The sequence below is a fragment of the Phyllobates terribilis genome, unplaced genomic scaffold (genome assembly GCF_046119375.1).
Source record: "Phyllobates terribilis strain yellow unplaced genomic scaffold, ASM4611937v1 Scaffold_4__5_contigs__length_816908805, whole genome shotgun sequence".
In the NCBI taxonomy this organism is placed as follows: domain Eukaryota; kingdom Metazoa; phylum Chordata; class Amphibia; order Anura; family Dendrobatidae; genus Phyllobates; species Phyllobates terribilis.
The window spans coordinates 134,943,309-134,969,220 of record NW_027362764.1 but is presented as its reverse complement, the minus strand read 5'-3'; the positions used below and the strand labels follow the sequence as shown (position 1 = coordinate 134,969,220).

General features: G+C 40.5%; 1 protein-coding gene across 2 annotated transcripts in view; it reads right to left on the bottom strand.

Moving 5' to 3' along the window:
• RAPGEF5 (Rap guanine nucleotide exchange factor 5) overlaps positions 1-25,912 on the bottom strand; it is a 372,046-nt gene that overhangs the window by 257,665 nt on the left and 88,469 nt on the right. For both annotated transcript variants that reach the window (XM_073677776.1, XM_073677777.1), the window contains 2 exons: positions 8,628-8,678; positions 2,588-2,694 (listed from right to left, as the gene is read on the bottom strand). In XM_073677776.1, coding sequence (XP_073533877.1) covers positions 2,588-2,694; positions 8,628-8,678 — 158 coding nt within the window. The remainder of the gene's footprint in view (positions 1-2,587; positions 2,695-8,627; positions 8,679-25,912) is intronic.

Sequence of the window (25,912 nt, the reverse complement as noted above, 5' to 3'; positions counted from 1 at the left end):
GCGTTTAGTTGGACCATCATTTATTTTTCAAGAGGAAAATGACCCCAAACACACCTCCAGGCTGTGTAAGGGCTATTTGACCAAGAAGGAGAGTGATGGGGTGCTATGCCAGATGACCTGGCCTCCACAGTCACCAGACCTGAACCCAATCGAGATGGTTTGGGGTGAGCTGGACCGCAGAGTGAAGGCAAAAGGGCCAACAAATGCTAAGCATCTCTGGGAACTCCTTCAAGATTGTTGGAAGACCATTTCTGGTGACTACCTCTTGAAGCTCATCAAGAAAATGCCAAGAGTGTGCAAAGCAGTCATCAAAGCAAAACGTGGCTACTTTGAAGAACCTAGAATATCAGACATATTTTCAGTTGTTTCACACTTTTTTGTTAAGTATATAATTCCACATGTGTTAATTCATAGTTTTGATGCCTTCAGTGTGAATGTACAATTTTCATAGTCATGAAAATACAGAAAAATCTTTAAATTTGAAGGTGTGTCCAAACTTTTGGTCTGTACTGTATATCCTGATACATATACACCATAAAAAATGTTTCTAGTCTGAATCTGGGGAGCTGACAGTTTCTTAAAGGGAAAATAAAATTTAAGAAGAAAAATTTGCCCTGTTAGTCGGCAGAATTTTTAGAAACAGTCTTGTAAATATCTTGAAAAGAACATAGGTGTTACGTTCCTTCTGATGACTTGCTATACTGACTAACAGAATTTTTTTTTAAGAAACAACTCTACTCTTGTCAATGTGCTGATTTGTTAAATACAATGTGCTAAATGTATACATAAATTTAATTAACACATCCCAATTGTTTCGTCTAGGGAAGTAATTACTCTGTTACATTGACAGAAATATGTCCTAGATTGTTAGGACAGGTGCCCATGAGCATGTGCAGTAGGTAAATGTGCTCCCATTGGATATATTAAATCTAACACTGAAGATACCAGGAGTGCTGCAATAAGAAGAGGCTGCTCACACTGCTGTCCACCCTGTTTATATCTTAACTAACACTGGAGATACCAGGGGTGCTGAGGTAAGAAGAGGTTGTTCACACTTCTAACCTTACTTTCTATCTGATCTAATACTAGCAATACCTAAAAAGTGTGGCAGAAAGAAGAGGCCACTCACACTGCTGTCCACCATGTCTTTCTGAACTAATACTGGAGATACTAGAAATGTTGAGGTAAGAAGAGACTGCTCACACTGCTGTCCACCCTGCCAATCTGATCTAATACTGGAAGTTCCAGGAGTGCTGAGGTAAGAAGATGCTGCTCACACTGCTGTCCACCCTGTCTAGCTGATCTAATACTGGAGATACCAGGGGTGCTGATGTAGGAAGAGGCTGCTCACACTGCTGTCCACCCTGTCTAGCTGATCTAATACTGGAGATACCAGGGGTGCTGATGTAGAAGGAGGCTGCTCACACACACTGCTGTCAGAGTGAGATAGGCAGGGTGGACAGCAGTGTGAGTGGCCTCTTTTGACTGGAGATAGCATGCATAAAGAGGTATTATATCAGATAGACAGGGCAGATAGCAGTGTGATCAGCCTCCTCTTATCTTTTTGAATGACAGTAAATATTCTTATTACCTCCAGTTCACAGCAGTGGAGCTTCCTACTACACATGCTCACAGGCAGCTGTCCTAACATTCTGGAACAGGTTTATATCAGTATAACAGGACAAAGGTTATTTATAATTATTTTCAATAGGTTATTTTTTAAAATATTCCGGGAGAACCCTTCCAGGGATATGGTATCACTGACATGTTTTTAATTGTTGGGTTTACTTTTAACATTCCATTAAATGAGTTGTCTCAATGACACCTTTGAGACTGGAACCACCACAGCTGATTTGCTTACAGAGTAACAGGCAGATAGGGAATTCCCTGCTTTGAAAACCTATTTAAAGATGACCTGTCACTAGTCATAAATATGTATTTTTTAGCGGGTCCAAATCCTACTGTTTTCCTGAATGTGGCATTATTTTTCTTTTGTTGCCGTCTCCATCCACTCCCGACATATGGCTCACTCATCCCTGTATACAAATTTAGTCTTTCTAGCAAAGTGGGCAAGGTCCTCAACATTTCTCTATGGGAATATTTTTGAGAATCAGCCCAGTTGGCTAAAAAGACTAGATTTACATTCTGAGAAGAGGCCATATCTCAGGAACAAAAAATAAACAATGGCAGATTCCGGAGAACAGCGGCACTTACACCAGGTAAAAAGTGACATATTCATGGCACGTATCAGGTCCACTTTACAGTCAATATGGCATAATATATATGGACAGAGGTTGTCCTCAAGAGGCAGGCACTATACGTTCTAATCAATATGGTCTTAGAAGTTTTCAATTAAATGTGTCTGCCAGTTGCTTTCTCCCCTCATTGAAAACACATGAACACTCTGCTTAGCCGAGCATTCAGGAGTATGGAAAGACAAATAATTTAATACATGTTGCTGCTATACCACTGTCTGATTTCATAATGCGTAATAAGGAATTATTTTACTTACCAATGAGTACCGTATTTTACAGACTATAAGACGCACCCCAAATTTTTGGAAGGAAAATAGGAAATAAAAACTTACCGACAAATACAAGTAAGATACATGCGATCCCTGATAAGAGCAGGAGACTGACTTCTTACTGCATTCCTCAAAGCTCTTCCAGCACATGTTACGCTTTCACCATATGACTGGAAGAAAAAAAATAATACTGGTACATTGACATTTTTATTATTCTATCATAATATTTTACAGTTTTTTGACCTAAATAAATATGATCGATTAATAACAGCTCAAGTTGAATAACAGAAAGCTTGACTGCCCCCAAAGTGGCTTTTCTTGTCCTCTGGCATTGTAACACGTCAGGCAGCTGCCTTCACTAGTCCTGGGGAAAGCAAATTATAAAACTAATGTTCTCCATATTTTAAGACCCAATATTCTGTTCTTAATTAAATAACAAATTTTCAGTGTCAAACACCTGCACTTCTGAGGAACCAAAACTGCTGGAAAAGCTCAAGTTCATTATCAATTAGCATCAAAACATAATGCTGTATTGATGAGCTTGAGAATTCACCGGTATGAGACCTGGGACTGGAGGCTATGTATACGTTATACATATCCCCGGCCATTCAGCGCCGCCTCGCTCCATACACTTATATGGTGCAAGACCACGCCCCATCTAGTGACGTGGACGGCCAGTGGGTGTTTCCGACTAGAAGGCACGGCCTCACTCAATACAATGGCTGGGGGTATGTATAACTCATACATGGCCTCCGATCCCGGGTCTCATACCGGCGAATACCTGCAGTGCACAGTGCCTGCGCTGGGGGGATTCATAAGTCTGCAGTCACACAGAGTGACTGCAGACTTATTACTTTTGATCGGACAACCCCTTTAAGGCGGCCAAACATTTTAAAATAATGCTGCTGGGAACTGCTAATTTCAGGAGGGGTGGCTTACCATATAATATACACTGCTCAAAAAAATAAAGGGAGCACTAAAATACCACATCCTAGATACAGGTGCATCTCACTAAATTAGAATATCATCAATACAAAAAGTGAAAAACTCATATTATATGGAGTCATTACAAACAGAGTGATTTATTTCAAGTGTTTATTTCTGTTAATGTTGATGATTATGGCTTACAGACAATGAAAACACAAAAGTCATTATCTCAGTAAATTAGAATACTTTCTAACAACAGCTTGAAAAATGTTTTTATAATCAGAAATGTTGGCCTACTGAAATGTATGTTCAGTAAATGCACTCAATGCTTGGTCGAGGCTCCTTTTGCATCAATTACTGCATCAATGCGGCGTGGCATGGAGGCGATCAGCCTATTTCTTACACATTCCTCACATGTATTAAAATTGTCAAAGAGTCGCAAATCATGCACACGGGAGCGATTCAAACGTAACACCGAGCAGCTGTAACTACTCGGTGCTCGCCTGAGCATACTCGGCAAAAGGGTTAACAGAACATACTCGCTCATCACTAGCTGTAAGACATAATCATCAACATTAACAGAAATAAACACTTGAAATAGATCACTCTGTTTGTAATGACTCTATATAATATACGAGTTTCACTTTTTTGTATTGAAGATCTGAAATAAATTAACTTTTTGATGATATTGTAATTTTGTGAGATCACTGAATTAAATATTCCAGTTGCAAATCTTTATTCATTACATAGTGGAATGCATGGAGAACAATAAAACATAAAAATGATCAATGTAATTCAAAATTAATATCCCATGGAGGTCTGGATTTGGAATGATACTCAAAATCAAAGTGGAAAATCAAATTATTGGCTGATCCAACATCAGTGGAAATGCCTCAAAACAAGGAAATGATGCTCAGTAGTGTGTGTTGGCCTCCATGTGCCTGTATGACCTCCCTACAACACCTGGCATGCTCCTGATGAGGTTGCGGATGTTCAACTGAGGGATCTCCTCCCAGACCTGGATTAACACATCAATCAACTCCTGGACAGTCTGTAGTGCAATGTGAAGTTGGTGGATGGAAAGAGACATGATGTCCCAGATGTTCTCAATTGGATTCAGGTCTGGGGAAGGGGCAGGCCAGTTCAAAGCATCAATGCCTTCATCATGCAGGAACTGCTGACACTTCAGCCACATAAGGCTTAGCATTGTCATGTATCAGAAGGAACCGAGGGCCCAACGCACCAGCATATGGTCTCACAATGGGTTTGAGGATCTCATCCCAGTACCTAATGGCAGTCAGGGTACCTTTGGCTAGCACAGAGAGGGCTGTGCGGTCCTCCAAAGAAATGCTTCCCCATACCACTACAGAGCCACTGTCAAACCGGTCATGCTGGAGAATGTTGCAGGCAGAACGTTCTCCACGGCGTCTCCACACTGTCACGTGTGCTCAGTGTGAACCTGCTCTTATCCGTGAAGAGCACAGGGTGCCAATGTCAAATTTGCCAATCTTGGTGCTCTCTGGCAAATGCCAATCACACTGCACGGTGATGGGCTGTAAGAACCACAACCACTTGTGGCCTTCGGGACCTCATACCACTCTCGTGGAGTCTGTTTCCATGCTCTGGACACTGTGCTGACAGCTACCCTCCTTGCCACATCTCGCATTGATGCCCCATTCTGGATGCGCTGGACTACCGGAGCAACTTCTGTGGGTTACACTGTAGACACCGCCTCATGCTACTGTACCTCTAGAGGTGAGAGCAATGACAAAATGCAAAAGTGACCAAAACAACCGCCAAAAAGGATGAGAACAAAGAAATGGTCTGTGGACCCCACCTGCAGAACCGCTCCTTTATAGGGGAGTCTTGCTAATTGCCTATCATTTCTACCTGTTGTCTGTTCCATTTGCACAGGAGAAATTGATTCACAATCAATGTTGCTTCATAACTGGACAGGTTGATTTCAAAGAAGTGTTATTGACTTGGAGTTACATTGTGTTGTTTAAGTGTTCCTTTATTTTTTGAGCAAGGTATTTTAATAGTCTCTACTTTTCCCTCATGGAAGATATTCGTGAAATAAAGAAATTGGCTTTCAACATGAGTAATCCCTTTATTCTCAAGGAAGATACGCAGCCACCAGAGGTGTACAGCACTCTCCCCATTCAGAAGATGCAGGTTAGGGCAACTAGAGTGGGCAGATGTAGGCGGAGGTCCGGAGGAATAGTTGCCAGCTTAACAAGAACGGCCAACATGTATCAAATGCTTATGGCCAACTTCAGCCATCACTTAGCTCCTCATTTATTCAAGGACAGAAATGAATCTGTTACAAATGTAGAACAAAAGAAAACAGTAAAAGAAGGGGTAAAAAAAAAGAGTGGTCTACTTTAGGGACATATAATGGTAAATTAAATAGATGAATACTTTAAAGAATACCTATTACTAATCTGTGGCAGCTCTTTTTATATAATAGAAAAGATGGAAGCCCCAAATTGGTGATTTTTCTAATCATCACCCATTAACAAAGATGGCCAAAATTTACCTTTATGCCCCCCGAAATGGCTCAACGTTCTAGCTGAACTTCCAGGTTGTGGGCTTCCAGGATGTAGAGCAGGATGCCACAACTCTCCACAACCTCTCATGCAATCAAAAAGCAAGATTTCACTCTTTACATTAACCGAGCGCTGCCGCGTACTTTACTAAGCTGTTACCGAATGGTAACATCCTTAGAGAGCTTCAGTAACAGGTTAGTAAAGAACGTGGCAGCGCTGGGTTAGTGTAAAGACTGAGTTTTGCTTTCAATGCAAGAGGGGTGGCATCCCACTCGGCATGCCGGGATTCCAAAATCCAGAAGTTCATGCTCAACTTTTGCTAGCGAGTCGGGCACTTTTGGGGGCATCAGAGTATTCTTCTGACCACTTTTATTAGTAGTTGATAATTAGAAAAATCCCCAATCTGAGGCTGCCCACTCCTAATAAATTAAAAAGACAGCCTCAGATAGGTACTCTTAGGTATTTTGAATGCATTCTTGTGTGAGGTTTCCTGGAGCCATGTTAAAGTTATGCATATTTATCATAATATGCAGGAATTTGTCATACCTCTTGTCACCTCCAGCATCACTTCAGGATGAACGGTATAAAAGGGCACGAGCAGAGGGCCGTCAGCGACAGCTTGTGACTTATTAATATACATTCCACATTTCAGTAACAGCAAACCGAATATGTTAGAAAGCTACACAACTCCCTGACAAACCAGTGATAAAAGCGGCAAGGCCTGAATAGTAGAATTTTTTGTAGCAATAGCAGCTGGTGTTTTTTGCATGTGTTCTGTATGGGGACAGAGGAGTAAGCACAGGAGTAAAGACCCCCGTACTCATCAGATAGCTGTAAGCCACACAATCATTCTGCTAACTCCTACCTTTCCCAACTGCCCCATTCTCTATGGCAGAGAAGATGTCAGAATACTATGGTGGAAGCTTATATCCAGAGAACATAAGGATTGTCAGTTGGAATACCAATGGGCCAATCTTTCTCCAAGGTGCCCATTCACATTACTAATTATTCTGTAAATATATATCTTGGCAGCATCCTTAATCTTTCTCTCGAGAGGCATTTATATGTATTGATGCTTGGCCTGTCCAGCCAAAATCAGCTGGTTTGGCCACCTTTATTCTACTGCTCTTCTGTGTAGAGGCGGCCATCATAAACCTGGCCCTGTTTACACCACCAGCCAAACCCCCACAGAAGCAAAGCTTCATATATCTCATTTACATGTCATAAAAGTCATCTATCAAAACCAGAAAGAACCTTCGAGATATAAGAATGGCTTATATCATATTTCATCTCCTATTACAAGGCCTCACCATCAAAGTGTTGAAGTGATGGGATTTTCACACATGAGTAAGACCAACAGGAGGCTTTCAGAGAAGATAAGGAGATTATAAAACAAAGGCACCAATAATGGTAGCTTTGTAAGATCAGACCTTGAGAATAGAAAACCTTTCATTTAATTTTTGAGGATAAACAAAAGCTTATGATTCATGATTTACTGATGAAGTGATATCAATAGAAAAAAGGCATGAATATTATAATGTAGACAGAAAGCGCATAATAAGGAACACTGAGGAAACTATTCTGCAAAACTGTGGAATGTGGACAGCTGTCAGGTTAAACCAGAAGGTATTAGACTACCGCTTAAACGGATCATCAGAAAATGACTCATTTAAAATCAGTTTTTGTGATAAACATATTTTCTTTAATCTTTGGCAATTTTTTTCTCCTTTAGATCATACTTTGTATTAAAGAACAAAATTAGACAGCTTGCAATTTTGATACTAGCCATTGGAGCTATTTTAGACTTGCCCTTTCAAGAAGCATTTATAGCAGTTTTCCTTATCCTTCCAGACAGGATTACAATGACAGGTAACACCTCTATACATATGTGATAACACAGGATCCACCAGCCACCATTAGTAATTTCACCGCTCCTTCTGCTTCCCTATCTCTGCACACCTTCATTAGATGCTTCAATACGAAAGATAAGATTGGAGTCTGCCTATTGCTGCTAATGTACAAGTGCATTTCCTGAAGGAGCAGGAAGTCAGAGTCTAAGAAACCCCCAGTGGCCAGTGTGAAAATTGCAAGATTTCTCATTTTTAATACAGGTTACGATACAGAGAAAAGATATTGCCCCAAAAAATACATTTAAACACAAAAAACCTGTTTAGAAAAAACAAATTATTTACTAAGGACACATTCCCTTTAATGTCGTCTTCCACATGAAGTCTTAAATGCTGCAATGGTGTTAAGCAGATCTCAGAAGCAGAGCCATTTGCGGTAACCCATCCAATGTTTCTTCTTTTAGTGACCGGTAACAGATTATTTCAGTTCCTCATCATAGCACAGGGTCACGTTGGCCATCCCATTTAGCTGGTGGCTCTCCATATAGGAGAGGACAGTGCCATCAAACAAGGGACATAAATGAATGGGCTAATGTCACAGGGAGCGCTCCGTTAACCTCTAACTTCCCACAGAGGGGATATTAGGTTTCTATTAAATTGACGCATTAGTGTAGGGAGATTAAATTGCGAGCCCCAGTGGAGACAGTGATTGATGCAAGTGTATACAATCTGTATACATTACTGTCAACATGTTAACATGGAAATAAATAGAATATTTACCTTGTTGGTTGAGTTATCTATACACAGGGTTGAAATTCTTTCAGATAAAATCTGAAAATACAAAGAAACAATTGTTTTAGTGCATCTTGCAGTGGTTTGAAGACAGATACTGTATACCTTTTATTAGACATGAAAATAAAACACTATCAAAATTAGAAAACCTGTAATAATACTAGCTGTCTCGTTAACACATCTTGCCATCGTAATTATTGACAATATAACCATGTTTCTGAAGTTTCATGCACATCACAGTGATATGTTCTCGGTAATGGAAGAAAAAATGTAAACAAACAACTACACAAATAATATTCCATCCAAAAAGATAGGGCATAAGCTGATCATACGGACGAGGTAGCTGTCAGTCGAACAACAGTTCGCTCTCCACACCCGGGTTCATCTGAGCTTTCATGTGTTCTTAGCAGGGAAAGCGGAGAAAGTCGCTGCCAGACACCTCCTGCCGCAGCCTCTCTCCCCTGAACATAAAAGGATTGTGTGTTGAAATGTGGCTGCCCGAGACTTCTTTCCCGCAATGTTACTTGTCAAGTGAGAGTCACAAGACCCCCATAAGCATCAGATGATTAAATTTATAATTTACGGTTACATAATGTTCTGTTGTGCACAGTAGTTTAACGGATCTGCACCAAGATAGGATAGATGATAACTTGGGATAGGTAGGGATGCCAGCAGTGGGACACCCAGGAATCACCAAGAAGGGAGATCTGCCCAGCCTGGATGGAATATGCAAACCACCACTATATCTATTGCTTATGGGATCATCTGAGATACTCTAAGTACAGAGCATGGATATCTCTAGCATTCTTGAACACCACTCCGTTCAAATGGGGCATTTCAAAGCCCCATTATCTTAATTAGTGGGTGTCACAGTGGTTGGACCCCCAGCGATTAGCAGGTTATTAAGTATCATATGAGAGGTTAGTAGATAATTTGCTATCTTGGTAAAAACTCTTTAATGGTGACCTCTGAGGAAAGAAAACATTTAAGGCTGCGTGCCCACGTTGCGGATTACAAGTGTATTTGCTGCGGATTTTCCGCAGCGGAAACGCTTGTAAAACGCTTGGTAATCCGCATCCCATGGTCCCCAATGAGAATCCGCAAGTTCTATGCCCATGCTGCGGATTTTTCCGCAGCGTTTATGCTGCGTTCAAAAATCCGCAGCATGTTCATTAATTTTGCGTTTCCGCAAGCGGAATTGCCTTATACAATGCAATAAAAAACGCAAGGCAATTCCGCATGTCGAAAACGCGTGAAAAACGCGCGATAAACGCTTGCGGAATTCCGCATGCGTTTTTCCGGGAGAGGACATGCGGAAATGAAGCAGAAATTTTCTGCTTCATTTCCGCAACGTGGGCACATAGCCTATGGCTATGTGCCCACGTTGCATTTATGAAGCAGAAAATTTCTGCTGCATAAATGCAAGTCCTCTCCCGGAAAAACGCATGCGGAATTCCGCACGCGTTTATCGCGCATTTTTCGCGCGTTTATCACGCGTTTTCCACATGCGGAATTGCCTTGCGTTTTTTATGCATTGGACAAAGGCAATTCCGCTTGCGGAAACGCAAAATTAAATGACATGCTGCGGATTTTTGAACACGGCATAAACGCTGCGGAAAAATCCGCAGCATGTGCATAGAACTTGCGGAATCCCATTGGGGACCATGGTGTGCGGATATACATGCGTTTTTCAAGCGTTTACGCTGCGGAAATTCCGCAGCATATACGCTTGAAAAATGCTACGTGGGCACACAGCCTAACGGTGGTGCCATAAACCTGAAGAAATGGTTACAAATACATTGCAATCCCTCCAAAAGGGCACCTACTTATCCAGAGCAGATGTGTCACATATTTTTTGTTCCATCATTTATTATGAACACCGACCATCTTGGGAAGAACACCCCACAGAAACATTTTTTGCAATTTTGTGTGGTTGCCTTAAAAAAACATCACTGTAAAGCTATGTGCCCACGATGCAGAAATGAAGCAGAAAATTTCTGCATCATTTCTGCATCTCCCTGGCAGAAAAAACGCATGCGGATTGTACATGTGTTTTTCCTGCGTAATACATGCGGATTCACATGCGCTTTCAAAGCGATTTTAGCATCACTTTGAAAGTGCTTGACAACTAGGTCACACTATATAAATCCATGCAAACAGCATGGATTTATATAGTGTGACCTTTAGAATGGTTAAAAATAAAAAAATAAATGTATACTTACCTTCCGATGGCCCGGGATGTGCTGCTGCGCTCGTTCCTGGCTGCCAGGATATCACGATGCCCTGTATTGAAGGACCTACCGTCACATGACTGACGTCACCGCAGGTCCTACAGTCCAACGCGATGTGCCGGCAAAGGAGAAGGAGCGCAGCGCGGGCCGCCAGAAGTTGAATATAATCTTTATTTTACAGTTTCTATGGTACCTGGGTGTGGATGAGACTCTCCTCTCCTCTCCACCCGGGTACCATCCGCACATTACAACGCGACAATTACGCAAGTACAGATGCAGTCTTGCAGAATTGGCGCGTTCTAATGAAAGTCAATGGTGGCGAAAACGCTGCGCTTCCGCAAAATTAATGGACATGCTGTGGATTTTTGAGCATAATAGTAAAGAACCTGGCAGTCACTATTCCTGAAGGCTGGACTGTTCATGGTTTCCAGCGTGACAACAGTTAAAGAGGACCTGTCACTTGCTCAATAAAACTGAGATAAATACCTCGTAGAAATCCCTGAGCTCCCCTTATTCTGCCTTTTTTTCCGCATCGCTCCATTGTAGACAAATTCACATTTGCTTCTTCTGGAGCACAGTATGTGAAATCTCTGCTTTGCAGTCCAACTGGGCGTTTCTTTAAAGTCTTCTATGGGGGCACTCCTCCCACTCAGATACCGCCAGTCACAGCCAGGCAGCTGATCTAGTAGTCTCAGACACTGCAGAGCTGTCATTGGCAGCACCTGGGAGGGAGGATTTAAAGCACATACCCCTAAAAAATCTTTGATGTGTCACCCAGTTGGACTGCAAAATAGAGGTGTCACATACTGCTCTCCAGAAGAAAGAAAATGTGAAAATTTCTGCAATGCAGGGATACAGTACAAAAAAAAAAAGAAGGCTGAATCGGGGGAGCTGAGGGATTTTTAAAAAGTATTTAACTCAATTTTTTGTAGAAGTTACAGGCCTTAAATCCACAGAATATACCATGTCAAAAAGATAAAGCTTTAAAACGTATGAGTCTGTCAAAAGCCAAATATATAAATAAAGCATAAAAAAAAGATGTGGAAAAAATGTCGCAGTCATTTATGCCATTTTTGCATGTAAACAGTGCCATACAAAACACACACAACTCAAGGCATGCACCAAAGTTTTATTGGGTGCAAAGAAATGCTACAGTCTTTTTACTAAAAGACACAAACCCCTCCAAAAAAAAGTAATCTGGACTACATGCAAAACCCCTAAAATACAGTTTTTTTTCATCAGATGTTAAAACGGCAAAACAAAAATAAAAAGAAACAAATATAAGGTTATTCAAATAGGGGGACAAAGCAGCCAGTAATAGGTAACATCTTGATACAGTATTCAGCAGCACTATTAATTACTGTTCCACACTACAGTTGTGTACCACTGCCAGTTTAGTAATATATATTGAGAATTCAATATATACTTTGTAAAGCCATATTGCCTTGAAAACACCAATAAATGGTATTTGCTAAACAACTGTAGAAACAACTGACTTTAGGTTAATTTCAATACAAATTACAAGATAAGCAAGTTGGAACAAGCCGAAATTCTATTACTACAAATATTGTTACTTGCATTATCAAAACCGTAAAATAATGCAAATAAAATATCAGTGATTAGGTAAATACTATCTTGTTAGCTGTATATTGCCAAATACCTCTGTATTATGACATAAAACTGCTTTACATACAAGACTGTTCTTTCGTACCATCTAGTAGGCCAGGCTTCAATTCTAGAAAATCCATAGAGGCTGACAGCTATGGAAAGCGTGCCCAGATTTACTTGGCTTGAAAACTGCAGCTAATTATTAGAGACAGTAATTGGCATAATGCAGGTGTGGTTAACTTCTTATTTTTTAAAATTAAAAGCTCACCACACCTTTCCCATGTGAATGCTCATACCGGAACATTAAAACAAGAAGAATTTAGGAAAATTCAGTTTTGGGGGCACTATGTGCAGATCACACTACTCAATTTTATTTTCCCATAGATTAAGCAGATATAACTACAATCTACATAATATCAGCTGAGCTCAATCCTAAACGGTTGCTTCCCAACATGTCTGTGCTTGCAAATTAGCAATCTGCCCTGAAGAGGGCAAAACACTAAAGATGTTCCATTATGGAGAAGTATAACGGGCGATATACAAAGCAAAAAAAATAAAATACATTCTTATGTGTGTACAATATAGTTCAATATAGGATAGGAGATAACTTGCTGATCGATAGGGGTCTGACCACTGGGACCTCAGAGAAACAGGAACCTTCTCTAGAGAGCCATCTTAAATGAAGAGGAGGTGCGCATACTCGCCCTTTGCTCCTTCTATTGTCAATGGGACTGTCAGAAATGGCCAAGTGCTGTACACCGATTTCTCCGGAAGTCCCATAGACAATGAATGGAGCGGCGGTCGAGCATGTGCACCTCCGCAGAGTGACGTTATAAGGAACTCTGGGGATCCCAGTGGTTGGACCTTCAACAAGTTATCTCCTATCCTATGGTTATGGGTTAACTTGTGATTTTGCGAAAACCCCATATATCACATTAGGTTTTATTTTTTTTTCACAATACATTATCTAGTATGTTTAAGAAGTTATTTTACTCTGCCCTGCCACCCACTCTGCAATGCAAGCAATAGTACCAAATCACATAGAAACAAAAAATGACAAACATATATACCCGGCTATAACACCCGAGACCAATATGTGAAATGCAAATTGCGCAGAAGCTTAGTTGTAACTACCGTATATCTTTATTACTAATTTGTAAATGAGGATATATCTATGATAAAGTGCATAAAGCAATGACATTAATGTAATAAAAATGTGCTTTATACACTCTTGGTGATACCAGATCTTATTTTTGATCTGCATAAAGAAAGGGACAGTGATATGAATGGACACCAAACAGAAACTATTTTTGTATTGCATATTAACAAAACCAAACTCTGGTATTAACGTCTGTGAGAAGATCACCCCAAAAACAAATCAATATACATAAGACATACGGAAATTGAAAATCTGTCACAAAGATTTTAAAACTTGATAAATTCATTATTACATTCCAAAATAATGGTCCCTCCATTGTACAGGAAGCAGATAACATCCACTGGACAAAGAGGCAGCACTATAATCATAAATTATAATCATGTTAGAAACCAAACAATACATTTCTCAGTGGGTAATCTATCACATTTGGTAAAATGAGAATATTAGCAAATGGGCATATGAATCTCAGGCTGTCTTATTAGCGTCCAGTCATGCAAACGCTTATAAGATTCACGCTTCTGTGAACTTTGCCCCCCAGCACCTTCTGGTTTACTGAGAAAACTTTGGGAACCATAGAGAGAATCTGTGCCCTCGTCAACATATTATCTGGGCAGAAGCAAATACGGCAAATAATGAGGTCTACAGTAAATCAGCATTAACATTATTGATTAAATATAAGTGGAATGTTACATTTTTTTAAATTCTTTCTTTAAACAGAGCCAGCAAAGTGCCCACTTGCAAACATGTCATGCATAATTCTTCCCTTCACCTTTTATAGAATTAAAGGGTGTGTCCAAAATTTACAAAAAAAAAAAAACAACTTTCCAAGATTAGGCATAGATTAAAAACAATAAAATAGGCATACTCACCGGCTCTAACCCCTATAGATCTAGAACTGGCCGTTCTGGTGATCTGCGCCAGGAAAGGAAGCAATTATGGCCCGTTTTCCAGCCACCTTACCGCTGATGCCCTCCACTGGCTGCAGTGAGTAGGGGACTGTAACAGGATGTCATCTGAACCACTAACAAACCTTTGTGTCCTGGAGCAGACAACCAGAGCAGACAGCCCAAGATCCACAGAGGTTAGAGCAGTTGAGCGTGCCTCATTTTACTGTTTTAAAAGAGATCCCCTTTAAATGATAAACTTCTGTCTGTTTGCAGGTGCAAAAATGGGTTGCTCACTGCCATCATATTTATGTACCACTAACTCATGTCAATTGTAACAATAAAAACAAGTACAAAAGTGTCCTTCCTTAACTTATCTCTAAAAGTGACATATCCAAAAGATGTATGGTGCCACAAACATAAAAAGCAAATATGTCTGATGGATGGAATGCCTCAACAGATGCCACAGACTTCCATGTTAAAAGAACAAACATTAAGCGTAATGTATATATATTTATTTAACAAGACTACTGTCACTGATGCCATTCGTTAGCATTACATGACATGGTAATAAGAACCCATGTCTTGCAATTTGAAAATGACTGCACAGTTCTTTATACCATGGTATACAGTTAGGTCCATATATATTTGGACAGAGACAACATTTTTCTAATTTTGGTTCTAGACATTACCACAATGAATTTTAAACAAACCAATTCAGATGCAGTTGAAGTTCAGACTTTCAGCTTTCATTTGAGGGTATCCACATTAAAATTGGATGAAGGATTTAGGAGTTTCAGCTCCTTAACATGTGCCACCCTGTTTTTAAAGGGACCAAAAGTAATTGGACAATTGACTCCAAGGCTATTTCATGGACAGGTGTGGGCAATCCCTTCGTTATGTCATTCTCAATTAAGCAGATAAAAGGCCTGGAGTTGATTTGAGGTGTGGTGCTTGCATTTGGAAGGTTTTGCTGTGAAGTAAACATGCGGTCAAAGGAGCTCTCCATGCAGGTGAAACAAGCCATCCTTAAGCTGCAAAAAAAGAAAAAAACAATCCGAGAAATTGCTACAATATTAGGAGTGGCAAAATCTACAGTTTGGTACATCCTGAGAAAGAAAGAAAGCACTGGTGAACTCATCAATGCAAAAAGACCTGGGCGCTCCCGGAAGACAACAGTGGTGGATGATCGCAGAATAATCTCCATGGTGAAGAGACAGCCACAGCAGCCAACCAAGTGAACAACACTCTCCAGGAGGTAGGCGTATCAATATCCAAATCTACCATAAAAAGAAGACTGCATAAAAGTAAATACAGAGGGTTCACTGCACGGTGCAAGCCACTCATAAGCATCAAGAATAAAAAGGCTAGACTGAACTTTGCTAAAAAAACATCTAAAAAAGCCAGCACAGTTCTGGAAGAACATTCTTTGGACAGATGAAACCAAGATCAACCTCTACCAGAATGATGGAAAGAGAAAAGTATGGCGAAGGCGTGGTACAGCTCATGATCCAAAGCATACCACATCATCTGTAAAACACAGCGAAGGCAGTGTGATGGCTTGGGCATGCATGGCTGCCAGTGGCACTGGGTCAGTAGTGTTTATTGATGATGTGACACAGGACAGAAGCAGCCGAATGAATTCTGATGTATTCAGAGCCATACTGTGTGCTCAGATACAGCCAAATGCAGCCAAACTGATTGGCTTTATGTTTTGGGTCATTGTCCATCTGTAGTATGAAAAGACGACCAAAGCAACCCAGGAGTTTCTTAAAGCAAAGAAGTGGAATATTCTTGAATGGCCATATCAGTCACCTGATCTCAACCCAATTGAGCATGCATTTCACTTGTTAAAGACTAAACTTCAGACAGAAAGGCCCACAAACAAACAGCAACTGAAAACCACCACAGTGAAGGCCTGGCAGAGCATCAAAAAGGAGGAAACACAGCGTCTGGTGAGGTCCATGAGTTCAAGACTTCAGGCAGTCATTGCCAACAAAGGGTTTTCAACCAAGTACTAGCAATGAACATTTTATTAACAACTATTTAATCCGTCCAATTACTTTTGGTCCCTTTAAAAACAGGGTGGCACATGTTAAGGAGCTGAAACTCCTAAACCCTTCATCCAATTTTAATGTGGATACCCTCAAATGAAAGCTGAAAGTCTGAACTTCAACTGCATCTGAATTGTTTTGTTTAAAATTCATTGTGGTAATGTCTAGAACCAAAATTAGAAAAATGTTGTCTCTGTCCAAATATATATGGACCTAACTGTATAAGGGGTATGGCCCTACTTGAGTACCTTGCACTGGGACTGGAGTGCCATGTTCCCTTTTCTGATCTCTACCGTCACTCAGACTCCCATGAAAAAGGGTACAGGTTTAGCTTAACATACAGATTTGTTTACTGGATGGATCAAGATTGTATCACCACAAATTATCATTGATATGGGGCCGTGTGGTCTTGAATCCAGTCTTCCCACTTATTCGGTGAAATATGGAAAAACTGGGGGAAAGGGTGATTTGTACAATGCACCCCACCCATAGTGCTTCCATCATTTCAGTTGCATATGAACAAAAGAATGTTTCCTTCAAAGCCATCCAGTGATTTCTGAAACTAAAAAGGCACTGCTTGTCTTAATGCAATGCTGTTACAAGAGCCGGTGCTTACATTGATACACATTTCAGGGCAGATTCCCTTTAAAGCAATTGAAGAGAGGTTAAAGGGGATGTCTCAACTTCTTGAAAGGGAAAAATTGCTTATAAAAAAAAACAAGCAACTTTGTAATTTACCTCTCCTTTCTGAAGAATTTAGGGATTCTCAATTCTCTTGTTTACAGCTTCTTGCCTAAGTTTCCTAGGTAAGGAGCGCACGCTTGCAATCTCTTTTCAATTCAGCTTGCAAGCACTGCTCTGAGGTTGATCAGATGGCTGGATCTGGCCAGCCTCACGGTCCCTGCGCACCTTCCATGCTGCCCAGGTAAAGCTGCCTTTGCATCCAGGGCTGCAGAGTGCAGAATCTGGACCAGCGCCGCAGCCTTCCTGCTAGTCCAAACTGTCAGTGTTCAGGACCGTACCCGCGCCTGGGACACAGGAATCTGGAAGGCAGAGGAGCCCTGCGCTCCTGAACATACAAGAAGAGACTCATGATCAACACATCTGTATGCAGCAAGCTCCCACTACACCAGAAACCCAGAACAACTTTTTTTTCCTCTAAATTTTTTGGGAGGCTCATCGACAATCTGGAAAAGTCAGAATACAATACATAATACAGCACCACTGTGTTAGGACTCAATTATATTCTGCATAAAAAGATAAATTAATTTCTAAGGCTGAAAATTCAAATGATATACATCTAATATATAAACACACAGATGTGTATATATATATATATATATATATATATATATATATATATATATATATATATATATATATATATATATATATATATATATATATATATATATATATATATATATATATATATATATACATATACATATATACACACACACACACACACACACACACACACACACACACACACACACACAGTACAGACCAAAAGTTTGGACACACCTCATTTAAAGATTTTTTTTTCTGTATTTCCATGACTTTGAAAATTGTACATTCACACTGAAGGCATCAAAACTATGAAATAACACATGTGGAATTATATATTTAACAAAAAAGTGTGAAACAACTGAAAATATGTCTTATATTCTAGGTTCTTCAAAGTAGACACCTTTTGCTTTGATGACTGCTTTGCACTCTTGGCATTCTCTTGATGAGCTTCAAGAGGTAGTCACCGGAAATGGTTTTCACTTCACAGGTGCGCCCTGTCAGGTTTAATAAGTGGGATTTCTTTCCTTATAAATGGGGTTGGGACCATCAGTTGTGTTGCGCAGAAGTCAGGTGGATACACAGCTGATAGCAGCTAAGTAAAGAAAAACGAGTGGCCATCATTACTTTAAGAAATGAAGGTCAGTCAGTCCAAAAAATTGGGCAAACTTTGAAAGTGTCCCCAAGTGCAGTTGCAAAAACCAAGCGCTACAAAGAAACTAGCTCACATTAGGACCGCCCCAGGAAAGGAAGACCAAGAGTCACCTCTGCTTCTGAGGATAAGTTTATCCCAGTCACCAGCCTCAAAAATCGCAGGTTAACAGCAGCTCAGATTAGAGACCAGGTCAATGCCACACAAAGTTCTAGCAGCAGACACATCTCTACAACAGCTTAAGAGGAGACTTTGTGCAGCAGGCCTTCATGGTAATATAACTCCTAGGAAATCACTGCTAAGGACAGGCAACAAGCAGAAGAGACTTGTTTGGGCTAAAGAACACAAGGAATGGACATTAGACCAGTGGAAATTTGTGCTTTGGTCTGGTGAGTCCAAATTTGAGATCATTGGTTCCAACCACCGTGTCTTTGTGCGACGCAGAAAAGGTGAACGGATGGACTCTACATGCCTGGTTCCCACCGTGAAGCATGGAGGAGGAGGTGTGATGGTGTGGGGGTGCTTTGCTGGTGACACTGTTGGGGATTTATTCAAAATTGAAGGCATACTGAACCAGCATGGCTACTACAGCATCTTGCAGCAGCATGCTATTCCATCCGGTTTGCGTTTAGTTGGACCATCATTTATTTTTCAACAGGACAATGACCCCAAACACACCTCCAGGCTGGGTAAGGGCTATTTGACCAAGAAGGAGAGTGATGGGGTGCTACGCCAGATGACCTGGCCTCCAGTCACCAGACCTGAACCCAATTGAGATGGTTTGGGGTCAGCTGGACCGCAGAGTGAAGGCAAAAGGGCCAACAAGTGCTAAGCATCTCTGGGAACTCCTTTAAGATTGTTGGAAGACCATTTCCGGTGACTACCACTTGAAGCTCATCAAGAGAATGCCAAGAGTGTTTAAAGCAGTCATCAAAGCAAAAGGTGGCTACTTTGAAGAACCTAGAATATAAGACATATTTTCAGTTGTTTCACACTTTTTTTGTTAAGTATATAATTCCACATGTGTTAATTCATAGTTTTGATGCCTTCAGTGTGAATGTACAGTTTTCAAAGTCATGAAAATACAGAAAAATCTTTAAATGAGAAGGTGTGTCCAAACTTCTGGTCTGTACTGTACACACACATTTATATATATATATACACATACACACACACACACACACACACACACACACACACACACACACACACACACACACAGTGGTGGCCAAAAGTATTGGCACCCCTGCAATTCTGACAGATAATACTCAGTTTCTTCCAGAAAATGATTGCAATCACAAATTCTTTGGTCTTATTAACTTCATTTAATTTGCTTGCAAGGAAAAAACACAAAAGAGAATGAAGCAAAAATCAAATCATTGATCATTTCACACAAAACTCCAAAAATGGGCCAGACAAAAGTATTGGCACCCTCAGCCTAATACTTGGTTGCACAACCTTTAGCCAAAATAACTGCGAACAACCGCTTCCGGTAACCATCAATGAGTTTCTTACAATGCTCTGCTGGAATTGTAGACCATTCTTCTTTGGCAAACTGCTCCAGGTCCCTGATATTTGAAGGGTGCCTTCTCCAAACTGCCATTTTGAGATCTCTCCACAGGTGTTCTATGGGATTCAGGTCTGGACTCATTGCTGGCCACCTTAGAAGTCTCCAGTGCTTTCTCTCATACCATTTTATAGTGCTTTTGGAAGTCTGTTTTGGGTCATTGTCCTGCTGGAAGACCCATGACCTCTGAGGGAGACCCAGCTTTCTCACACTGGGCCCTACATTATGCTGCAAAATTTGTTGGTGGTCTTCAGACTTCATAATGCCTTGTACACGGTCAAGCAGTCCTGTGCCAGAGGCAGCAAAGTAACCCCAAAACATCAGGGAACCTCCGCCATGTTTGACTGTAGGGACCGTGTTCTTTTCTTTGAATGCCTCTTTTTTTTCCTGTACACTCTATGTTGATGCTTTTTCCCAAAAAGCTCTACTTTTGTCTCATCTGACCAGAGAACATTCTTCCAAAACGTTTTAGGCTTTCTCAGGTAAGTTTTGGCAAACTCCAGCCTGGCTTTTTTATGTCTCGGGGTAAGAAGTGGGGTCTGCCTGGGTATCCTACCATACAGTCCCTTTTCATTCAGACGCCGACGGATAGTACGGGTTGACACTGTTGTACCCTCGGACTGCAGGGCAGCTTGAACTTGTTTGGATGTTAGTCGAGGTTCTTTATCCACCATCCGCACAATCTTGCGTTGAAATCTCTCGTCAATTTTTCTTTTCCGTCCACATCTAGGGAGGTTAGCCACAGTGCCATGGGCTTTAAACTTCTTGATGACACTGCGCATGGAAGACATAGGAACATTCAGGTCTTTGGAGATGGACTTGTAGCCTTGAGATTGCTCATGCTTCCTCACGTCCTCAGACAGTTCTTTGGTCTTCTTTCTTTTCTCCATGCTCAATGTGGTACACACAAGGACACAGGACAGAGGTTGAGTCAACTTTAATCCATGTTAACTGGCTGCAAGTGTGATTTAGTTATTGCCAACACCTGTTAGGGGCCACAGGTAAGTTACAGGTGCTGTTAATTACACGAATTAGAGAAGCATCACATGATTTTTCAAACAGTGCCAATACTTTTGTCCACCCCCTTTTTTAGGTTTGGTGTGGAATTATATCCAATTTGGCTTTAGGACAATTCTTTTTGTGTTTTTTCATTGAAGACAAATTAAATGAAGATAATAATACCAAAGAATTTGTGATTGCAATCATTTTCAGGAAGAAACTGAGTATTATCTGACAGAATTGCAGGGGTGCCAATACTTTTGGCCACCACTGTGTGTGTATATATATATATATATATATATATATATATATATATATATATATATATATATATATATATATATATATATATATATATATATATAATTATTATAGCGCCATTTATTCCATGGCGCTTTACATATACACACACAAAAATACATACACACATTTTCTTTAACTTATTGACCAACTTGTGGTAAGCTTTTAAGCTTTAAAATGAATTTAAAGGGGAATATATACCAGGATAAAGCTGTAATGTGCTTATACAGTACCATCTCATGCAGAAATAAGGAGTCATTATTATGTTTATTGTTAAATCCAGCATTCAGTAAGCTTTGTTGCTGTGTGGAGGCATAATGACAAAATCCTGATAAGATATTCTTATCTGGATGAATCTGAAAAAAAAAAAAAATTTCTATCATCCAATTATTTTGAACCATTTGAGGCCTTGATAACTACACAGCCTCTATTGATACTTGCCTTAAGCCTACGTTTCCATAGAAACTGTATGCGCTCTTAAGCATTTAATAATGCTCTGCCACATGTACCATTCCCGTCCATCCAGGAATACTTAGCATTCAGATGTTCTAGTCAGTAATGGCACATACGCGGTATACAGCCTTTTATTTAGCACTCAGTTTCTCTCCCTCGGGCTCCTTTTGTATTGCCTCCTTTCAGAGAGGTGAATGCACTGAAATATAATGCACTCGCTTCACCTAGTCAGTCTCTTGCATCTAATTTGTCCAGCAGGCTCTTATTTTATTAAAAACCATAAATTAGGCAAATGCTCACAAGGGTGTTTTTTTCATAGCACTTCGCAAATGATGACATTTTCTTTTTTTAATGTGCTGTCCTCAAGTATAAGAATTGCATCTCTTCCTAAGAAGATCAGGAATGCAGAGATGCATGCAACATATTAATTTAATAGGCAGGACGATCATATAGGAAATAACACACAGCACGCAATAAGCAGTCACATGTGGTATACGGCTGCACTCCGCATGACTCATGTTATCTGCTCGACTGTGTGAGGGCGAAGGGAGATTGGATTTGTCTTTTCATTTTGGAAAAATATTCATTGAGCTGTATTACTTTATATGTTAATGTATAACTTGTCATTTTGAGGCTTCAATAATATATAAATTCCCCTTGTTTGGAAAGGAAACGTATCAACGGGAGTATTTTTATTAATTGAAACCAGAAAAGTCTTTTTTTTTCTAATCTGTTCTTATTTTATGATTGTAGATAATTGTTATTTTCTTTAGATTATGGGAGCTGTCATCTTGTCTGAGCGGCTATTATCAGTGTTTAAAGATATGTTTTACAGCAGCCATATGGATCATAGACCTCAAACGACTGGTAATGAGTGAAAGTTGTGTTTTCTAGGCATGCTCTGTTACCTGTGCAGAGGTCATTGTGCAGGGAGAGGGAGGAGGAGGAGAACTATAACATTACCTTATGTCAATAGCGGATACTGGGTCATTTATATATAAATGTTGTCTGGCTTTGTAAATAATAGATGATTGCTTGAAAGTGATTGCTCAAGAACAGGAAGAATGAGGCTGATTAAAAAAATGATTGCAACATGGTTCTTCCACTATCTACCCTCAATTGTCAGCAACGATCAGGTTGGCTTCATGAAGGGTAGTGAAGCTTGTGATAATACAAATAAAACATTGTTGTAAATTTCACATGCAAAAAAAAACGGGATCCCAACGTGCCTTGTTTCTGTCGACTCTGAAAAAGCGTTTGACCGAGTGCATTGGACTTTCTTAAAGAGCACCCTATGACAAATTGGGTTGGACCTTGTTTTCTAAAATTCCATCCTTACACACTGACCCTAAAGCGAGAGTTAGGGTAAACATCCTTGTATCTGACACATTTACTATAAAAAACGGTACAAGGCAAGGGTGTCCCTTATCGCCTTTCTTATACACATTGGTGAAGGAATATTTAGCGGTAGCATTGCGTAAAAATACAGATATTAGTTGAGTTACTATAGGCTCACATCACTATAATCTAGCTGTATACGCAGATGACTTGTTGTTCTAGGTTTCAAACCCAATTATCTAAGTTCCCTCTATAATAAAGGAATTCAAAGAATTCGGTCATGTAAGCAATTTGCAAAAAGTTGCCCACTACTAGGACAACTCCTTGTTGTACCCCACGCTTGGCCCCGATAAAATAAAAAGCCTATACTCCCCTCTCGGCACCATTCCCGCGATGTCGGCACTCGCGGTTCCGGGACTCCTGTGCGATTATTGTGACATGTGAGCCTGGCACCCAAGAAGCGCCGGAGTCACTGTTTCCACCTTTGGACAAATTGAACATGAATCGGAAGTCAGAGATCAGCTGCTGCCCTGACTTCCTCATGTTCAATTTGACAAAAGGCGGGCACAGTGGCGCCAGCACTGATTGGTCGCAGGGCTCAAGTGTCACAACCACAGTCAGAAGAGCCGGTGCCGCCACGGAAGGGTAATATAAGCTTTTTATATTTTATCGGAGCCAAGCGTGAGGCATGAGAAGGCGCTGTCCTAGTAGTGGACAACCCCTTTAAAGTCAACTACTCTAAAACCGAAGCCATGAACATAGCTTTTAACGCTGAACAGACAACTAGTTTCTAACTTTCCCTTTAAATGACAGACAGCCGCAATTACGTACATGTGCATACAAATTCCAGGGAACTTGGATGATCTGTATTGTTTAAATTATATCCCCATCCTTGAACAAACTCTTCAAAATCTATGGAATTATAACTTGAAACCCTTGTCCTGGTTTGCTCGTATTAATGTGATCAAATTGGACATTTCGCTAAAACTTCTTTGTATATTCCAGGCCGTTCCTGTCTGCGCTTGTCAGACCTTTTTCTCCCGTCTCAACAAGACTATTAGCAAGTTTGTATGGGGAACATCGAGGCCTCGGATAAGTTTTAAAACATTGTGTCATCCCAAGAATAAAGGGGGTATTAGTCTGCCCGAACTAAAAACATACCATCAGTCTGCAATTCTTATGAGAGCAGTGGACTGGTTCAGATCTGTGATTCATAAGCAATGGGAGAAACTGGAAGGGGACCTCTCTCCCTGGACACTCACATCTCTACCTTGGATCGACAAAATACATGTACAAACTAAACAATTACCAATACTCATTCAACACTTTTTTCAAACACGGGTGCAAGTCTTTGTATATACAAAAATATATACATAAATATACAATGTACAAGTATATCTTTGTAAATACAAGATCATTTAGATCTTGTACATACAAAGCAATACAGAGGGACACCTGTAATGACCCCCTACCCTTTACTGGGGACTGGGGCTTGGGAAAAGTAATTGGGCAGTCAAATTTCCGAGGAGGATTGGCAAAAAGCATTCATACTCTCCCATAAATTACCTATTACTTGCCGTGCTCAGGAGAAAAAGTTGAAGATTCTATCTAGATGGTACCATTGTTCCACTATGCTAGTTAGGATCTCCCCCCCATGTCGGACTTGTGCTGGGGGTGGCGGTGCAACCGGGTCCATGTTAAATATATGGTGAGGAAGTCCGATGGTTTGTGGGTTATGGAATTCAATTTTCTCACTGTACAATAGTCTCACTAGTAGCAGAGTCACACCCTCCCACCAAATAGGTCTACATTCCATTTCTCTGGATTCAATCTCAAAGGCAAAGAAAGATATCCCTTAGGCACATTCTAACATCTGTTAAGTCAATCCACAGAAACGCCCACTTTAGGTGAATGGGTGGAAGAGTTTAACGATATTATGAAAATAGAAAACATGATTGCACATGATCACAATCGCCTCAAAAGGTTTTCATCACCAATGGACATGTTGCATAATATTCAGTGAAGGGAATGACCTGGCAATCTGGTTGTCTTAAAATAATTCTTAAAAGGGAACCGCTCACCAATTTTGTCATACCAACTAAAACTATCAGCTTATCCAGCGCCTGTGCTCTATTCAATAAATGGTTATTTAACCCCCTGACTCCCCGTGTATAACCCCCAAAAACCTTTTGAAGTTCTACCGTACTGTATGTTATGTTCGCGTGGGAGAACGTCAAAAGGTTTTTGGAGGTTATACAGGGGAAGTCAGGGGGCTACATTACCATTTATGGAATGCAGCACAGGCGCTGAATAAGGCTATTCCAGAGGATGGGGGATATTCAGGAGGAGTCTTGCAGGCGATTGGGTGCTGAACATACGAGTGTGGAGGAAAGAAAGAGGTCTTGGGAGGACCGGAGATTATGTGGTGGGAAATATCAGGAGATTAGTTCAGAAATGTATGGGGGAGACAGATTATGGATGGCTTTTTAGGTCAGTTTTAGTAGCTTGAAGTGCATATGTTGGGGAATTTGGAGCCAGTGAAGGGATTTGCAGAGGGGAGAAGCAGAGTAATAGCGAGGAGAGAGGTGGATTAGTCATGCAGCAGAGTTAAGGACAGACTGGAGAGGTGCGAGAGTGTTAGCAGGAAGGCCACAGAGGAGGATTACAGTAGTCGAGGCGGGAGATGATGAGGGCATGCACTATTATTTTAGTAGATTGATGGTTGACGAAAGGACGAA